The sequence below is a fragment of the Falco rusticolus genome, chromosome 17, assembly GCF_015220075.1.
Source record: "Falco rusticolus isolate bFalRus1 chromosome 17, bFalRus1.pri, whole genome shotgun sequence".
Taxonomy (NCBI): domain Eukaryota; kingdom Metazoa; phylum Chordata; class Aves; order Falconiformes; family Falconidae; genus Falco; species Falco rusticolus.
In genome coordinates this window covers 2,388,455-2,407,124 of record NC_051203.1, presented here as the reverse complement: position 1 = coordinate 2,407,124, position 18,670 = coordinate 2,388,455, and the positions used below count along the sequence as shown (strand labels likewise).

General features: G+C 41.6%; 1 protein-coding gene across 4 annotated transcripts in view; it reads right to left on the bottom strand.

The window, feature by feature from the left end:
- Nucleotides 1-18,670, bottom strand: part of SRPK1 (SRSF protein kinase 1) — a 33,360-nt gene that overhangs the window by 2,597 nt on the left and 12,093 nt on the right. For 3 of the 4 annotated variants that reach the window (XR_005107873.1, XM_037410521.1, XM_037410523.1), the window contains exons 3-15: nt 12,936-13,054; nt 11,068-11,176; nt 10,553-10,640; nt 10,261-10,348; nt 8,688-8,794; nt 7,825-7,990; nt 6,775-6,800; nt 6,070-6,283; nt 5,416-5,841; nt 3,924-4,024; nt 2,909-3,016; nt 1,408-1,477; nt 772-864 (exon numbers count right to left, since the gene is read on the bottom strand). Coding sequence is in view for 3 of the 4 variants with exons in the window: in XM_037410521.1 (XP_037266418.1) it covers nt 772-864; nt 1,408-1,477; nt 2,909-3,016; nt 3,924-4,024; nt 5,416-5,841; nt 6,070-6,283; nt 6,775-6,800; nt 7,825-7,990; nt 8,688-8,794; nt 10,261-10,348; nt 10,553-10,640; nt 11,068-11,176; nt 12,936-13,054 (1,715 nt within the window). In the remaining variant the exon portion in view is untranslated. Of the gene's footprint in view, nt 1-771; nt 865-1,407; nt 1,478-2,908; nt 3,017-3,923; nt 4,025-5,415; nt 5,842-6,069; nt 6,284-6,774; nt 6,801-7,824; nt 7,991-8,687; nt 8,795-10,260; nt 10,349-10,552; nt 10,641-11,067; nt 11,177-12,935; nt 13,055-16,497; nt 17,228-18,670 lie in introns of those variants that run through there. The other variant, XM_037410522.1, reaches the window with a different exon arrangement.

Sequence of the window (18,670 nt, the reverse complement as noted above, 5' to 3'; positions counted from 1 at the left end):
GTAGCTGGCTGCAGGGAGCATAAAATGGTAGGGCATGCTGAAGGAAGAAATAAAATTAAACTAAAACCCCTTTTCTATCTGCTTTTGAAGACTGTTCTAGAAATGTACTTCCTTGAAGGCTTTTTTTCCCCTCCTGCTATTTCTGATCCAATACCAGCAAATCATACAAGTTGACATGGCAGATAAACACTGTGCCGTTGACTTTGGAATACACGAAGCAATGTTTGAGGAAGCAATACACTGCTAACAAAAACGCGTTTGTCTTATAAAGAAGTATTAAACTAGGTCAAAAACTTCTCGAGACTCAGTACATTTCTGAGGTATTCAGGGCTTTATGATAATGGTATAATGTGTCCTGAGCAACACGGCTCAGGATACAAAGCACTATTTAGGTGACTGGCATGCTAGAAATGGAACAAAGTTGTCTAGAGACAACTTCAAAGGTGAGTCAACACCTCTAGTTGACAAAGATCAGCTAAATAAAGCCAAATCAGTACTGCGGGTATTTCTTCAGACTTGTTTTTCTACCTGGTGTATTTGATCTACACCGGGATGCCAAGTACTAGGATGTAGGATACTTTTAGCAGTTAGACAAGAACGTCTTATATTTAGCTGCTGTTTTACTGATTAAGTCTTTCCTTTGTTTTATGAAAGGCTTTAAGAGGCATCTTTGCCAGCATCTATTGTTAATTAGTATTTCCAGCAAGGCACTCTTGTGTATTTGGGGCAGGGGATGAGGGGATAAGTGACATTTGCTTTGTCTCCTTTTACCTTTTTTGGTGAAAAACTCCTTGGAATATTTTCCTGCCAAAATGAGCTTGCGAGGTATTTTCCCCAGAAGTTCTATGATCAATGCAATGTGATCTGCATTTTTTTCAAAAGAAAAAGACAATGAGACACATCCTCACAAGACAACTGCCTGTCCCCGTCTTTCTTATAAGCCCCCTTTCAGTACTGCCAGGCCACAGTAAGGTCTCCCCAGAGCCTTCTCTTCCCAGGTGGAACAACCCCAGCTCCTCAGCCTGTCCTCCCAACAGAGGTGGTCCCAGCCCTCTCATAATTTTTGGGGCTTCTCCTGGACCCATTCAGACAGGTCCATGTCCTTCCTACGCTGGGGACCCCAGTCAAGGGGGAAGGGGAAAGAGGTAAAGGCAATTTGAGGCACGATCAGTCTGAGAAGCAAGACAGACTCCAGCGGTAAGAGGAATGGGAAACACCAGAACAAGAACATGGACTTTATTGCAGTGTTTTACTGCAGAGGCTTGAGCACAGTTGGTGCCAAGTTGGGTAAATAATCTGTTTGCAAGGAGCCTTTGCATTGCTAACTCGTAGGAGAAGGCTCATCCTGAAGAAGCAACCTGTATTTCGTGGCCCATTTAAAAAAGGAAGAGACTTAGACAAACATACCTTCATCCCGTGAGTAATCTTCCCCAGAATGAGGCTCAAAGAGATAATCTCCTGTTGCTAACTCAAAGGCCTAAACAAAGAGAAATGAGCACATTAAATCACTTTAATACATCTCGCACACCGTCAGATGTGCTGCAGATTGATTTTTGCATATCTCTGTGGGCAAGAAGCAAAGCTGCTGGAAGATTAACCTGCAAAACTCCAGTACATCATTACCATCTGAAGATGTGCAATTACTTTGCAACATTTTAACAACTGCATTAAACAACACCATAGACATACTTATGATGAATTCTGGAACGCGGGGTAATGCAGTACGCTTGTGTGAAACTGTAAAAACTTAAGGCATTTCATGCGCTTCGCCTCTCTTCTGCCTCAACAGCATTTTGCAAAATGGTGTCATGTCCAAACTCTAGGGTTTGTTTGGTTTTTTTCAGAAAGATTCTCCCCTCTCCCCAGATTTCAGATGAGACATTTTTCAAACAGTTAATCCCTGAACATTTGTCTGTAGATACAAAAATGTTTTAAATGAGAAAAACATTTCATTCATTTCAACTCACCGCTCCTAAATTCCACGACATTTACCCATTACATATTCACTTTTACTCAAAACAGTACCTCTGACTTTCTGTATTCTTAGGTTTTTTTAGGGACTGCTGTTGACAAACTAGTAAATTAGGACTCGTGAGTAACCACTGTATCATTTTGGCCCCATGTTCTGCAGAGACAGCATGACCCTACCGCATTCTCTTTCACCACATTCATCAAAATCTCAGCTTGTTCTCCCAGACAGCGGAAATTATTTTACTCACTATTTCCCAAGTTTAAAATACAAACCTCAAGCTCTGATTTGTAGAAAACAGAGAATGGAGACACCAAAGAGGTACACTGAGTAACTGACTAGACTGATTATTTTTTTTTAATCCTCATATTCTACATTTGCCAGCTATTACGGGAACAGCTACAGCCTCATCTCAGCATTACTCAGATTATAAAAGGATTCCAAACATGCAGAGCATGCATACAATTAAAATATCAAAAATATACTGAAGGTATCTGTGAAACAGTGCTGAATGCAGCAGAAAGGCTCTTTATATAGAAAGATTTTTGTCTTCAGAATTGCATAGTTGTCTTGTTTTTCCAGAAAGCATGACGACAATGTACAATCATATTTGAAATCTGCCAGTGCTGTACAACAAAACTTTCAAAAGGAAAGCCACATGTGGCAAACAGAAAAAAAAAAAACCCAAAAACCAAAAACCCCCCAAAAACCCAAACTCCACCAACCAAAAAAACCCCTACCAACTAAAAAAACCCCAAAACTCCCCAAAAATTTTGGTATGGAAGCATGGTATTCAGCAAGTCTGTAAGTCGGCTGAACACCTGCGAGGTTTTTTTGCCAGGCCAGGCTAGTAACCTGGCAGTCCAGAGTGTGCAGCACCTGAGCTGCCCCGAAAGCCCTACAGAAACAGTTTAAAATCCCCCAGATGATCACACTCACCATGCACGCTGTGCTCCAGATGTCAGCAGGGGTGTTATACCCTGACCCTATCAACACCTCCAAGGATCGATACTGTCTTGTCTGGATGTCTTCAGTGAAGTGCTTGTGCTAAACAGAAGAAATGTTTTACTGAACAGTTATGAGACTGCTTATAAGAGGAGAATCAACAGCCTGGAAGGCCAGAGTAGATCCAAAGCCATTCCTGTTACATTTAATCTGAATTTTACATCCTCATTAAATATATCCTTATATTCCTACAAGTACTGTTTAACTGCTCTACGTGAGACGCTCCTACTTAAGTAAAACAGTCCAGCAATTTAGAGAAAAGCAAGCCACAAAAATAGAGTAAGGAAGGACTGTTTCAGAAGCTGCACCCTCTCCGATCACGACAGACAGGCCACGACACAGCTACCTTCAAGCGGATAAGCAAGACCAATGTAAGAGAGACCACCCTGCCAGGTGCTGCAAGCCTGGTGTGCAATTCTGAGCCTGAGCCTCATCTCTCCCATGAGATCGGAAGTATTTTGCCATTTAAGAAGCCAAGTAAACCAGACACTTGTTCTATTTGAAACGTCAAACCTTTAAAAGCAGCACAGCCATCAAAGCATAAAACTCTGAGTCTCTTTCATGTGCTCATGAATCCACTGAAATGGTTTGACAAGCTAACGAACCACAAAACTAGCACATCAGAGCGGTTGTTTGCAACTCACTCTCTCCAGGAGAGCCAGACTCCTTCAGAAGTTTCACATATGCAGATTTCTACACATTATATGTGATACCATTCACAGGCCTATTAGAAGTGATGTCATGACCAGCGAGAGGCACCCAGAACACAGGCTGAAATCCCACGTTCGAGTCTCCACTCCCCTCTCTTCCCCCCCCAAACACAGCTTCAAACTGTCACTACTTTCCCAAGCAGGCCCAAGAATTTATTTTGCAGATCCTTTCCCATCTTGGCATACTGTGAACGAATTAGCAGGTTTAAACAGTCAATGTGAAAAGACTGTAAACTTACCACCCAGCAGGCATTTCCTAGGTCAGCAATCTTCACTTTGAGCTTATCTGCATTCTTGGGCTCAAGAGGATTAAGAAGGAAATTCCCAGCAGTTGATTTTCCTAGAGGCAACATGTACAACAGCTGATTAAAGCTACATGGCCAGTGTCACCATCTGTCATCCAAATCCCAGCACCCTCTCCCTACCCAGGAAGGGGCTTTGCTTATGGATCAGAACTTTTCCCTCCCTGAAACCTAGGTATAAAACCCAGCAGCCTGCGCTACCAACAGCGGAGATACCACCATTAACACCCGACTGGTGTTACAAAGCAGAAGGACAAGTAAGCATATGCAATTAGCGACTGTTTCCCAGCCTTAAACAGTCTGTCTATATCTAAACAAGCTTTTTAAATAAGGGCATTGCCAGCAACAAAACAACCCTCTCTCAACCCTCAAGTCCTCCTAAATCTTTGAAGGAGAGTTCACCTATTATAGCATCTTTTGACAGAGCCATCACTCACTGCTGCAACACAGACAGTTACAAGAGCTAAAGTATACATTGAGAAAACCTTAATGACACAGCAGAGAGCAAAAATACCAAGTCACTAAATTACATCCAGCTGTAGGTCTAAAGCAATTTGGGAGAGGGCTGTGAGAAGCAAAATACACCTAGTAATCTAGCAGGTGCATTCAACTAAATGCAGTTCAGGTTTCAAAATATTTAAATCTCACTGGCACTACTTTTCATGCATGTAACTCCCCAGCAATACCCTGCCAAAAAATGCTACAGGATTTTTTTAGAAAAGAAGTACAAACGTTAGTTTCTCCCTCCTCCAAGCAGAAAGTTTATCAATTGATTCAAGTTCTTAACACACACACACTGGAATGCATTTAAACTGCAGTTTAAACTATTGATTGTCTTATATTCTCCCAAACTACAAGACTTCCAGTTTTTTCTCCCTGAAACAAACCATATTTAAACAAAGGCATCTTTTTTTTTTTTTCCCTACACAGTATAAGCTTTGCTTTAGAACGGCTGCATTTCCAGTTGTGGGAACACATTTACTCATCTCAAGTAACTGAGAGGAGTTACCCATGCCCCATGATAAAAATAAAACTACCAGAACACACTGAGTAGTACTCAACTCATAATTTAACAGCCAGTGACAATTTGTAGACTTAATTTCTAACTGTTAATGCAAATCACATGTGCAACACTTGATACAAAGGAGTTCCTATACTGAAAAACAGATGTATAGGTACTTTTAAAAAGCGGGATATTATGCAATAGTCAAAACTCAGGTACAACTGTAACTGGAAGCTACAAACAGTGTATGTCTCAGAGTAGGACTGTCAGGTTAATTACTCCTGGCAGGAAGAGTCTCAGGCAGGTGGTTCTGATCACTCCAGCCTACAAAATTCAGGTTTCTATTAATACTCTGACGAAGCGTCGTAACACAACTCTCCCACACAAAGGAGAACAGAGCCCTTTCTTACAGGGCTCCTCTTATACCTTTGTTGTCTGACGGGCTATTATTCTCATTCTCGTCCTCCGACGGTATCTCTGTCCGGATGCTTTCTTGCAAATGGTTAATCTCCTGCTCATTGAAAGATCGTTCTTCATTGGAGGTGGGCTGACACACCATGGAATCTTCCGGAACTAAGGGCACGAACGAGTCCGACATTGCTTCTTGAGGCCTGTTCTCCGCTTCACCGTTACGCTGGCTGTAATTACAACTATGGAAGTTCTCCTTCTGCGTACGAGGGTGATCGCCACAGTCATTGGCATTGTGAAGGTCATCCTCAAGTCGCACAGACCCTTGATTGCCGGAGTCTGGGAAGTCCGTCATTTGTATCACTCCGTTGCAGTTTATTTCTGGTACGCATTTTTCTACGCTGCTTTCCATCAGAACAGATGGCTCTTGTACAACGACTTCAGCTGGAAGGGGGGAAAAGAAGAAGAGAGCAGAATATATCTCAACAGAGTAATAGCTGAAGCTGTTCAAGGGAGCCCTCGGAAGTAGGCAGTTCTCAAAACGTAACCAAACACAATCATTCGTTAATCCAGCTTGTTAGTAAGAAACTTCCTAGCCTCTTTCACTCTACTCATGCCAGCATGAGTAAAAGGACAACGCTGTGCTGCTTCAGCAATACTTCAGGTCCATACCTGTCTTTTTGCTGACATTTTCCTCCGGTGGACTAACTTTTATAAGCATTTCCAGAGGGCTCTGAGCTTCCTCTTCCTCTTCAGGCTGTGTCTGCCCTGGGCTTGCTTCCTTCTCCATTTCCTCTATCTCTTGCATTCGCTTCTCTAACAACTCAGCCTGCCGTTTCTGCTTCTTTTTCAACTTCTTTTTCTTATTCTTTGACATTTTGTCAGCCTACACATAAACAAGCAGAGAAATTGGACTTAGCATCTCGTATTTCAGTAGCTCCAAGACATGTCTAGTTTTAATTTATTTAAGAGCTGAGGAAGCAGTCTGGAATGAAAACTCTAGAGACAGCTGTTCTCCAAAATGAAAAGCAGTTATTAAGGTTTTTGGAGCAGTTGTCTATGGCTCTTACTAGTGCACATCTGTCCTGACCTGAGAAACCTACAGCATTCGCCAAATGAAGGACCTCAGATGCCACAGACAACAGTCACCTTCACAACAGATCTTGGGACCACCAAAAAGACTACGCACTCTGGAGATACATGAGCTAATACTCCTTGTATCTCCAAGACAGCATGAACCCCATGCCTATGTATGACAAACACAAATCACAATTTTCCTTCTGATATAAGGCTGCTTTCCCTTAATGCTGACTGCACTACGATGCAGTAGATACTATAAGTAGATATATACTTACGCACAAAAGCTATTACACTTACTGGTTTTGGCTGTGGTGCAGTGCTTACTGAAAGGGAAAGGAAGATCAGGAAATTAGTATGTTCATATTAAGAAACTGCAACTGCCTTCTTATCTGAAGATAAGCTTTTTCCTGTGTGGTTTGGAAACAGCATTTTAAAGATATTGGCAAATGTTATTTTGAAGGCTTATTTCTCTACAAAAGCACAGCCAGAATAAAAAAAAAAAAATATCAAGAAAAACATGAAATGAGTAAATAAATACATAATTAAAATTACACATAGCAGACTTGCTTGACTGATATCAAAGACTTACACTTCCTGCCGTACAGCTTCATTTACTGCATGTATTATGCATCTTACAGAACAGAAAATGCAAACCAAAGCATTAAAATACCAAAGTTAAGGCAGCTTCCCTAAGCTCTGCTATGCTATGATGGGCTCGGCTAAATGCTGGTGTTGTCAGATGATGACAGACAGCCTTCCGATACACACTGCAGTAGTTCTTGAAAACTACGCACTGGTACAGATGGATATTCTGAGGACGAAAATGAGGAACTAGGAACAAGAGAGAATTTGCTCTCAGATCTTTAGGTCAGTTAGCACATGAAGGAAGCTATTTCTGCCACAAGGCTTTCAAACTTCTGCAAACTGATGCCAGGTAAATCATCTTGTTGAGAGGTTCATGAAACGCATTTCCAGCACCACACAACAAAAGGAAATTAACTGCTGAAGAAAATGCGAGAAGTGCCTCACCACATCTTCACTCCAGCACTGTACTGAGTGCATTAGCATTTCTGCAGTGTGCTGTATGAGACCGCCCTACTTTACCAGTGCAGCCGATTTAAAAGCAGGTGCCAGCATGTGTGTATCCTCCATTTTTCTTATATAAACAACTGCCTTCCCCATCATCTTTGAGTTACAACTTATCACTAATGTCACAATTTACACTTGGCTTTTCAGAGTTGACTTGCATTATTGTTCCACTGTACTCAGGTGGTTTTCCCTAGTGAGATTAGTGATGATTTGGGGGGTGTGGGGGGAAATAGCACCAATTTTCAGGAAAAGAAGCACCTGCAGAGCCAGATGGTGGGGGAGCCCCAGATCTCTGCCACTCTGTTGCTTCTGCAGCCAGCCTGCGGATATACTGGTCGTTAACGCAGAGAAGAATATTCTCAGGTTTAATATCTGTATGAATGATTCGACATTTTGTGTGCAAGTAATCCAGACCCTGAAGAACCTGCAGACAGGACAGAAGGAAATCAATCATTAGAAAAAGCAAAGAATAAGCAAGCTGAGAGTGAAGGGAAAATGCAAAATTGCATAGGATAATTAGTCAATCTAAAGGACTTCAGTGTTTGAGAATACAAATTAGAGTTAATGTGATCAGTTGTTACTACTCAGTTCCAGAAAATATAGATTTGCATACAGATTATACCTATGAATTTAAAATATTGTCTCTTTACCCTCATAAGTGAAGGTTAGATTTTTCAACTGTGGCAAGTTAATACCCTACAATAAAATCCTGCTTTCCTCCTCCCCTCCACCTCACACGCAGAACAATGTTTCTTCTTGGGCAAACATCCAGCAGGAAGAACAGGTTTCTCTTGCTCTTCCCATCACTGAGCGCTGTACTTACTTGTGACTTGATTTAAAAAAAAAAAAAAACAAACAAAAAACTTGCACTTATGAGGAATAACCAGGGTAAGAAGAGGTTAAAAGCAAAGCCAGCTTCCCATTATGGTTTAAGTGTCAGAAAATAAATATCCGTAGCAGAAAGTTTTTGCAGTAGAGAAAGGCAATATTAACCCAAGAATGATTTCGTTGCATGAGATACATCACTGACTTCTAACTTTTGTTTTCTTGGGTCTGAGAAAGATCATTGAAAGAGTTCTCGCTGGGTCAAGGGGAACAGTGCAGTCAGAACTAGGGTTTACCTGTTTGATGATCTTTTTGACGCAAGGGAGCGGAAGCCCCTGATAATTTGACTTGATGATCCACTTCAGGAGATGATGCCCTAGAACTTCAAACACCATACAGATATCTGTAACTCAGTCAAGGAAAAAGGTGGACACCCTGAATCAAGGAGCCCTGAATTCCCAAGACTGAGGATCAAAAGAAATCCATACCAGTTAAGCACTTTATAGTGAAAAACCCTCTTCCTTCTGACACAGCTTAGAGAAGCTGCCTTCCTTAACAGCACCATCCTATCCCACACATCGGTGTCATTATCCCAAACCTAAAATACAAAGGAATGGAGTTGGTTAGGGCAACAGCAGCAAACTCCTGCTTTGGGTGGAAGCCAGTTACACAAGCAAGCATGCATCAGTATTTCCAGCTAGTATTGAAACAGCTTCAAGCCAACAAGGCGCATTTTGGAACAGCGTAGGCTCTTGCCCCAAGGAAAACTCAATGCCAGATCTCTCTGTACCAGCATTAACTGAAAAGATAATACAATTTCCATTTCATAAGTCATTAATTTCAGAACAATTAAGTTACTTTCTCTGCCCTTCCTTGCTTCTTTACCAGCAAAACAAACTTTTGACAAGCCTGTACTTCAACAATATTTACATTATCTGCTTTTTGTCTGTAAGATCTCAACAGCTACAGTCACTTTAGTGACATATTTAGTATTGCACGTTTGCTTTAGAAGCCAAACTTCCAGGAGTTTATTAGGCTGCTTTTGTTCTACACTGGCAGAAAGCATGCATGTGTTTCACAACAGCAAAAGAAATACAAGATCAAGACAACACTCAGTGCTAGGTATCAGAAAAAATAGAGGAAACTCATTATGGGGCTATTGTGTTCTAAAAGTGTTAAAATGTGTATAACCTACAGCTCAGTTCTCTCAAGCACCCTCTTAATTCTTACTGAAATAAAATTCAAGGTACTGCAAAGCAGAAACATGCACAAAACTCTATAAATTTCAGATGTTAAGGGTGTATTACTAGGACTTTGCACAAATAGCTGCTTACTAGAAGGGCGTTCACAGAACAGCAGCGTATTTTCAAAGCAATACACTTCACACATCCTAACAACATTGATAAAAGGCCAAGGTAAAATGCTTCCCTAACTAGAAAACACTCTTATTATCACGTTACAGACTGCATGTTTTTTTTTCATTAGCGATCTTAAAATTTTGTACTGCTTTGCTTAAATAAGAGGTTACCACCACGCTGCTTGCAGAATTGAAGGGCTGAGCCAGACGGGCTCTCTTACCACAAAGGCACATCGGACATGCAGTCCTGATTCACAAAGCAGATTCAGCCACCCATCTCTCTCGTTAAAAGCGTGACTAAGCAGCGCCGTCTCCACAACTGACACATCTTACTGAATGATCATCCTGGATCTGAGCTTAGCAGGCAGTCTGGAACCAGAGAAAACTCTATGGCGGGTTTTCTTGGACAGTGAAAGGGCTGCCTGGGCATCACACACCAGCCCCGGCATGACAGCTATCCAGCAAACTCCCAACTTTATTTAGTTCTTTGCCTTTATTTCACAAAAGGATACGAGAACCATTAACTCCTGAGATCTTGAAGTCATCTAATAACTGAACAACTCTCTCTTTACTTGGATCATTTGGATCACTGTTGCGAACCTGCAGAGAAAAACAGGATTGTGTTCCTTGAGGTAATTACCAGGCAAGAATTTATTTTGAAGTCAGATCTACTGCACTGCTGTTAGGTTCTTGTCCAAATTCTTTGCAGCTAGATGATCCAGAAATATCAAGCACATGATGAACATGAACTCCCCAAAATTAATTTAAAAAAATAAAAATTGAACCCCACTCTCAGGCACTCACCGATTTTAGCAACTTGATTTCATCCAGTGCTGTCTCTGTGTAGTGCTCTGCACTCTTCACCACCTTCATGGCCACAAATCTCCTCCCTCTACACACACACGGTAAGTAAATTGGAGATTGTTAATGCTCATACAAAGAATTTATTCTCCAGGATTATCCTAATTCCTTCGCACCTAAGAGAGCTACTTATTGAAGGCATCATGGAAAAATAAGGTTCAAGCACTCATGAAGATTGCCTTTGGGTCTCATTTTGTAAAACACCCATGTTAAGTCATTTCTCAAATGAAGTAAGTCAGAGATTACTGAACACAAGAGCACTCTTACCACATACGTGGGCTGCCCTGTTAATTCCCTCCCACACATTTGCATGCGCCATGTCAAAAGAAACTTCTGTGCCAGGATGTGGACCCCTATGTTTTGCGTTTCTGTCCAAAGGTGAAAAGATGCTTCCCGATCATGTTTGTGCAACGCGGCGCATGCCTGCCAGAAACTCTAGCTAGAATAGCAAGACTTACTGGATGTCCCAAGCTAGCCACACAGTGGAGAAGTGGCCCCATCCAAGCTTCCGAATCACATGGTATCGTCCATTAAAGAGATCTCCTATTTTCACAAGGTGGTAACCACCTAGAAAAACAGCGGGAAGTTGATATATCAAGAGATCTTCAGAAAGTGCTGAAGAGCAGGTATGGGGAACAAGCATCACCCCTTGAGGCAGACTTACCTGATGTGTTTAAATTTTTAATCATATAAACAAATGCAAATGTTTCTCTAATTGGATCTTGCTAGAACATAGACACAGTATGTCAGAGGAAGAGCTGTGAACAGCCCTCTAGCTGATTGAAAAGTTTTAACATAATTGAACTAGAATGACTGACTTTTCCTCCTCTTCAATGTAGGTCACCACTGCAGCATCACAGAAGACTATTTCCTCAGCGAAAGCATCTGAAGTCTGCTAGGCTGAGCCCCTTTGGAACACACAGCTTATGATGTTCATTAACAGAATCTTACATCTAAATACCAGCCGTGCTTTTGCATGCTCCATCCCCATAACAGAGTACTGCAGCCAAGATCCCCGCAGTTTCCCTTGCAACTGCCTTCCTGACCGAAAGGCACTCTGCCATTTAACATGGCCACTGAAAAGAGGCAAGTCTCCTCCCTGCACCCCTCGTATCTCTCACACTGCTGACTACGCAGGAAGATTCCATGATGGAAGCAAAGACACGAAAAGCCAGACAAAGACACAAGGGAAGCGCAGAAAACAGAATGAGGAGAATAAACTGTGATTGTTAAGGTCTAAATTTTTGCCAGAACCTGGAATTACACCCTAGACTCCAGGCACTTACTGTTATTGTGGTCAGCAAGTATCACCCATGAAATGCATGCTTTGCGAGGAAAACTCATCTCTCTTGATTGAGTTGTTCACAAACAAGACACAGAATTGCTATCCATTACTTCATTAGCTCAAGCAGCAATAGTCCCTTTTCTTCGCTTAAAGATTTCAGTTACAACAGTGACAGCTGCACCAATTGCCAATTCATACAATGGCTTTCTTCTTTCCACCAGCTTTCCGACAAAAAAATCTCACAAATACTCTGGCAGCATGCTGAAAGCAATGTACATGCTTTGAAGTAAAGCACTGAAGCGTAAGAAACGCTGCAACTGAAGTTCCCTGTGCTATTTCTACTTTGCCTTTTTTTTATACATATATACATTTATACATATATATGGCAGTTGTCTTATTCAATACATACAATAAATATAAGCAGTCTTACAGAACACTTGGAGGTGGGGGCACAGACTCAAGCTTCAACTAATTGACCAGCTGATTTTTATGATCAGTGTTCTATCTTTTTTTAAGTATTTGCTATGTTACACATAGAGCCTGATCCTTTTGATATTGAATTATATACTGTGGCACCCCCATTTGCTCTGTATTTAGTTTCTGCTCAAAGAAACAGCAGAAGACTGCATTTGCAGACAGCAAATTATCTGAGGAATGGATATTATGATGATCTTCAAAAAAACCCCTGAAGAATCTGAAAAGCGTCCTTTTCCTGATGAAGTTCAAAAAGGAATCGAATGCCTGCTTGCTTTTACCAATTTTGAAAGCCCACTGGCAGAGAGGAAAAGCTAACAGCTTTAAACGTGTTAAAAAAGCTTTTCAACTCAAATACTGAATGGTAATAGAGGGAACCTTGGAGAAATGAAGAATAGTTTCTCCATTTCAGGTTAGGTTGAAAAATATTATTGTTATGCAGTTTAGTTTCAAAAAACACTTAAAAGTAAGAGGGAGTCTATTTTCATTCTCCGTAGTGGATGGAAATTGAGGGAATTTCTTGATTACATTGAAAATCCTGCACCTTAAAACCAGGCAAGTTCTCACCTTTACAGTAATCATTTGGATCCTCTTGTTCGTCGTCATCTGATCCCAAGATTTCTTCCTCTTGCTCGGGAAGGTCATTTTCTGAGTGAGCAGCAGGGCCCCGATGCTGAGTGTCGGGTCTGAAAGAGAACACACTGCATGTCTCACACACGTTACTCTTCACTCCAGCAGCTTTCACGTCACATGAAGCATTGCTGATAATGGAGGAGATGCAATATTCAGCCTTCAGAAAAACTTTTCACATTTCAATGCTTTTACTCTTGAGCCAGTATAAAAGTAGATAGAAACAATTTTCCATATACTAGTGAAAAACAGAATTTAATGCCCTAGATTCACTTTTATAGTAGAACAAAGGAAAGACCAGACAAGCTTAGAGATCCCATCAAAACGTTAGTCTCTTTGAACCCCTTCTCAGCCTTTCCCTCGGTGAGGACTTTTCTAAGGTGAGGTTGTATTTTTAAGATGTCACATCACACAAACCCCGAAGATTTAAATGTTGATGAATGGTATTTTAAAGACTAACATCAACTAATTCTTAGTCTTTTGGGGAAAAAAAACCAACCAGTTTTAGAACTGGTGCCCTTTGTCCCTTTCACCTTTTGAGATCAAATGAACATTTAACAATCCTCCTGTTTCCAAAACTTGAGAACTCTCACATCCCTAAGATTGCCCTTGATTTCTCCTGTTCTCATGTGGTATGCTGCATTTCTAGTTTGTCTCTTCCATGAAGGTCTAGAAGTTGTTACAGTTGTCTGAACTACGGGGAGTAGGAGTATGCAGAGCAGATGTTCTGTAAACCCTTCTGAGAGTTTGTGATTGCAGAGGGCTTGAAATCAGGCACTGAGGTGGTGGTGGTGGTTTCCCCCCCCCCCCCACTTCCACATTCATAAAAAAGACCATTAATTTTGTGTTTAACTTTACACCAAACCTGCTACTCTAAGCTCCTGCTCGTGAAGGTCACGTTGGCAAGGGCGACCTCATTGCTCTCACGCATTTAAGCTGTGTTCGAGCTCCCCGAACTAAAACACATCACTACCCGCCCTGCGCCCCAGCTCCTCCTCCATGGCACCACACTGCTTGCAGCCAAACAGTTCATGAAACGATGATACTAACAGGTAAATTATTTACTTTACAAAGCATTACAGCAACGGTTAAACGTCTACAAAGTTTAATCCTCAATATCCTTTTGTACAAAGCAAGCGTTTATAGTGAAAACAATGCCTACAACCCATCTGCACTGCCAAGAGCTAATGGCAAAGCACTGCACAGTATCAAAATTAAGCCTCCTTTTCTTAGAAGTATAAGATATTAAAAAGAGCTGGACTTGCCCAAAGAGGTGGGCAACAAATTTCTTTACAGCAGTGACGTACAAGCACGAGATAACATTCTTTACAATGAGCTTCCCCGTCCGTGTGAATTAGCGGAAGTTTCTTGTATTGAAACTATTGTTCCAGTGAAGCAGCAGATATAACTGATACCTTACACCACCCTATTTCAAATCCGACTCATTTTGCTCAAAGGAGTAACTGCTGAGAGAGCCACTGATTGTGCCAGTGGATACGTTAACGCATGTGGGCTTTTGGATGCAGTTTTTTTAGCTTATAACTGAGTTGGAGCTCTGTGCATCATATCATGGCCACACTGACTAATCTTTTTAATATTTCAGTTTTGAGCAGTTATATGGCAGAATGGACGTTCAGCATTTACCTACTACACATGCACTCTGCTGAGACTTCATCCATTAAATACATATGTAAAATACGTGAAAAACTACAGCCACCTTAAACAGCTATGGAGCATAAAAAGGAAGAAACCACACGTTCCAACCTGACCATGACTAAACTTAGAGCCGCTTACAATCTGGAGCTGAAGTTCGTTAAAGAAAAGAAGAGCTACAAAAGGTCATCCCGGGCGCAACCAAACCACCTGACGTTCACTTTCAGTCTGCTGTCAGAGCTAGTAAATCCTGCTGATTTTTTAATTCAGGAACACATAAGCAACACAGATTAGTGGCCCAGCACCATAAAACAAGACTGCCAGACAGTCCATTCCACTGCTGCCAGGCTACTGAGGCATTTATTAACAACCTCATAGCTTGTTCCAGCCCCAAGATACTTAGCATTTAGACTTTCCCCGCCCTGTGAGCCACAGATTTACAAGTCAGGGGTAGGAAGAAAGCAGGGTAGGGGGTGGGAAGCCTTGGAGGTCAAAAAGCTCCTTGAAAACTGCTGCATTCCTTTGGGGACAACAGAGCTACAAATAAAGTCATAGGCTATCCCCACATTAAAAGTAGGTAGCAAAGGCAAGAAAGGGCCACGGCCAGAACTGTTGAAGGGGAGACTGGATGGTCGTATATAGCAAATCCTATAGGCTGGGTAAAGAGAAGCAGAATGCAGCACTGAATAGAAAAGAGAATTTAAACCCAGCAGCCACACCCATAGCATAAGCTCTAAAGAGTAATTCTCCCCAATGCAGTTTCAAGATTTTTCACTTTTGTAACTGTGCAAGATGTAGGGGATTAGAAGGGATTCAAAAGAAAATTCATCTTAAGAACCACTGATGCAGACAGAAACATCATGCCATCCTGCAGTCCCAATGCTTCTCAATAATAAGTCATTTCATGCATCAAGGAAGAAGTTACTGGAAGCACTAAACCCCATTCTCTTGGAAGCTTTCTGTGCCCCTCCTAAGAAGGGACTGACGAATCATGCTGCTGACAACCTCATACACGACACACCCTGTGGTCTGCATCTGAGTCTGTCCTGGGGATCCAAAAGCATTTTACTTCTGTATTACAATCTATTATACCAACTAATGCGATAGTGAGCCGTATTCAGGTCACAGACATTTCTACAATGCTATTTCCTTTATGAAATCAGCTCCAAAACACATCTCATTTGCCTTCCTGTAAAAATTCAGTAGATGTTATTATATCCCACCACCTTCTTCTCCCAAAGTGATCGTGTCAACTGCAGATGCAGAGACTTAACCAGTGCAGAATGTGTATTAACACCAAAAAACCCTGAGACACAAAACCACGACCCTCATCCGTCTGCTTTGCTCACACAGACAGTACTCTTAAAACACAAAAGGCTACTAAAGACAGCAGAAAAATCCATGCTTAGTACTTTAAGATGACAGCTGAGACAGCTGTCAGCAACACTGCTAAATGCAGATAAAATATAGGATGAGTCTATAAGAAATTGCTAATAGTTTACACATTAAAAAATCAAGTGTTCTAGGGTACTTTTTTTCACAGCCACCTCTGTTCTACTTAAGAACACCTCGACCACCTTTTACTTTTGCTCTCTTGACATGCTAGTTAATCATTAGAATTAACTGGATTTGCAGGGTCTATCTAAAACTATATAGCATTATTTTACTTAAGGAAAATGATGTAAAAATGCAATGCTATGGCAAAATGCTAGATCTTTTATGGAATTCGTGTGGATCCACAGCTAGAGACCCTCCCAAAAGTCCTTATTCTCTCGGGAACACCTGAAGAACTACAAATTCACAAGACAAAAAAAAAACCCCCAAACAATTAATGAGGGTAACCTACCTGCATGAAGCACGGCCTCCCATTGATAAAGATATTCCCGAAGACAGTCCAATAGTTTTCGAAAGAGCCATTAAAAATTAGATGCCACACTGTTTGGGAAGCAGGGGGACATCCACGGCAGGCAGAGGGGCTGGTTCTTCTCGAACGCAGCAAAGCTTTGTGCAAGAGCGATGGAGAAGAGGGATTTGCCTCCACCACCTAGCTGCAGCTGCACAGCACTGCATTGCAGGTAAAGGGCCTTGCAGCAAGGCTGGGGGTTGCTCTCAGCTGATCTTCCTGCAAATTCAAGTCGTGTTAGGGGTTGAGCATAAACAGATGCATCTCCTCCTCTTGAAGTTTACCTGTCTCAATCTTCCCTCTAATACAAGTAGGAATTCAGTCAGATACTGCGTTTCATCTTCCTGAACGAGCCGGTTTTTATTTGCCTATTCAATAGCCCACTGGATTCAAAGCTTGGATGAAGACAAGGATCATGGTAATTGCCGACAGTGCAACCCTTTTGATACAGAAATGCCAGCACAATCCCACAGGAGAGAAAGGGCGTTCAAAGGAAAAATGAATTTTCTGAAGTAATTCCAAACTTCCCTATCCAGAGTTATGAGAAAAATCGATCCCTTATGCTTAAAAGCAACAAAACAAGCAGAAGGAGTCAAGTCTTCTTTAAAAAGGTGAACTGAGTATTTTTCACAGCAGCAGGCACTTAACATCACCCTTCAACGACGCAGAAGAACTACCAGCCATTTCCTGCGCCTGTTTATCCTGCTGGTTTATGTAAGTAATAGGGGAAACAAGTCAGCAGCAATGTGACATAGCAAGTAATAATTTATTTTCTCTGCTACGGAGGACCTTTTATTAGTGAAAGACACTGAAGCTGGCTCCGTGGTTTTAAATCAAGAGGTTTAAAGAAAAATTGGATTCATCTGATTGTGTATCTGAAATATTTTCACCTTAAAAGCTTACTGAGGTTTGAACATCCTTTTAACAGTGTAGCATTGCCAAACCTCTTCATGTTCGAAGACCTGCTAACAACATGCAACATTTCCCACTGCAGACAAGATTTTGCTCCATGTTCATTGAATACATCACCCAACGACTCCGCTCACCTCTGCAATGCGCAGTGGGGACAGTAACAGTTATTTGCAGGAACTAAGATTTCAGTCACTCCTTCCTCACAAAAGGTGTTCAAAGAGTTTGCAAAAAACCCTTTTGTATTCTCTTGCCAGTTTTCCACAGAATCACTCATCTGGTTCACACACTAAAATTAAGGTGAAATTGATCGTGTAACGTGTGTTCTTACAGACTTGCACCGAGGCAGATCAAACAGCATCAGGAGGATGAGACCATGGGAGACCACAGTCACACCCATCAGAGAGTGCATCAAAAAAGCAGCGTTCTTCATGCTGTGGAGCAGCACCGGCACGGGCTCCTTCGCTGTTCTCAATAAATTACGTCAAGCCATCCCAGCAGCCAAGCCTCCACATGCAATTTCACAATCAAAACTCAGAACGTTTCTCCACTCCGATAACTTACAGAACAAAATGCTTGAAGAGAAGTGTTTGGTTCTTCTATTTAAGGGCTACTTCTTCAAAACTCTTCTGTACAGGAAACAAGTATTTTTCCTTGTCCCTAAACCAGCAGAAATACTGTCCACGCTACCCATCTACCTGCTTTGAACAGATACAAAAGCAGATCCCTTCCCCCTTCAAGCAAGGAAGGCAGCACACATTTAATCCAAATCACTTGTGTCACACCTATCACCCTTATATGTGTGCTAACAAAAAAAGATATTCTCCTCACTCCTCTTCACTTGTTTGCCATTCCCTTGGTATTTGCAGAGATGACATCCATCTGTAGGAAACCAAAGACAATTGCTTTCCTAAATGATTTTTAAGCCGCCTGCAGCACAGTTGTTATAAACACTGTCATCCCTTATTTGTGAGCGCAAATTACACACATGCACACCATCCCCTGACAGAATTCAGTTCAGTGAACTTGACTAATGATGAATCCAGCTTGTAGCGCAGGAGACAGGGGTAAGAGTACTGTAACACACCCCGGGACTGTTGGTGAAGCGTTGCTTTCCACCTTAACCATCCAGCTGACGATTTCCAGGGCTGTACACCCACTGCAGCAAGATCTCACTTCAAGTGCTGTTGAAGATTCCTTGTTTTCA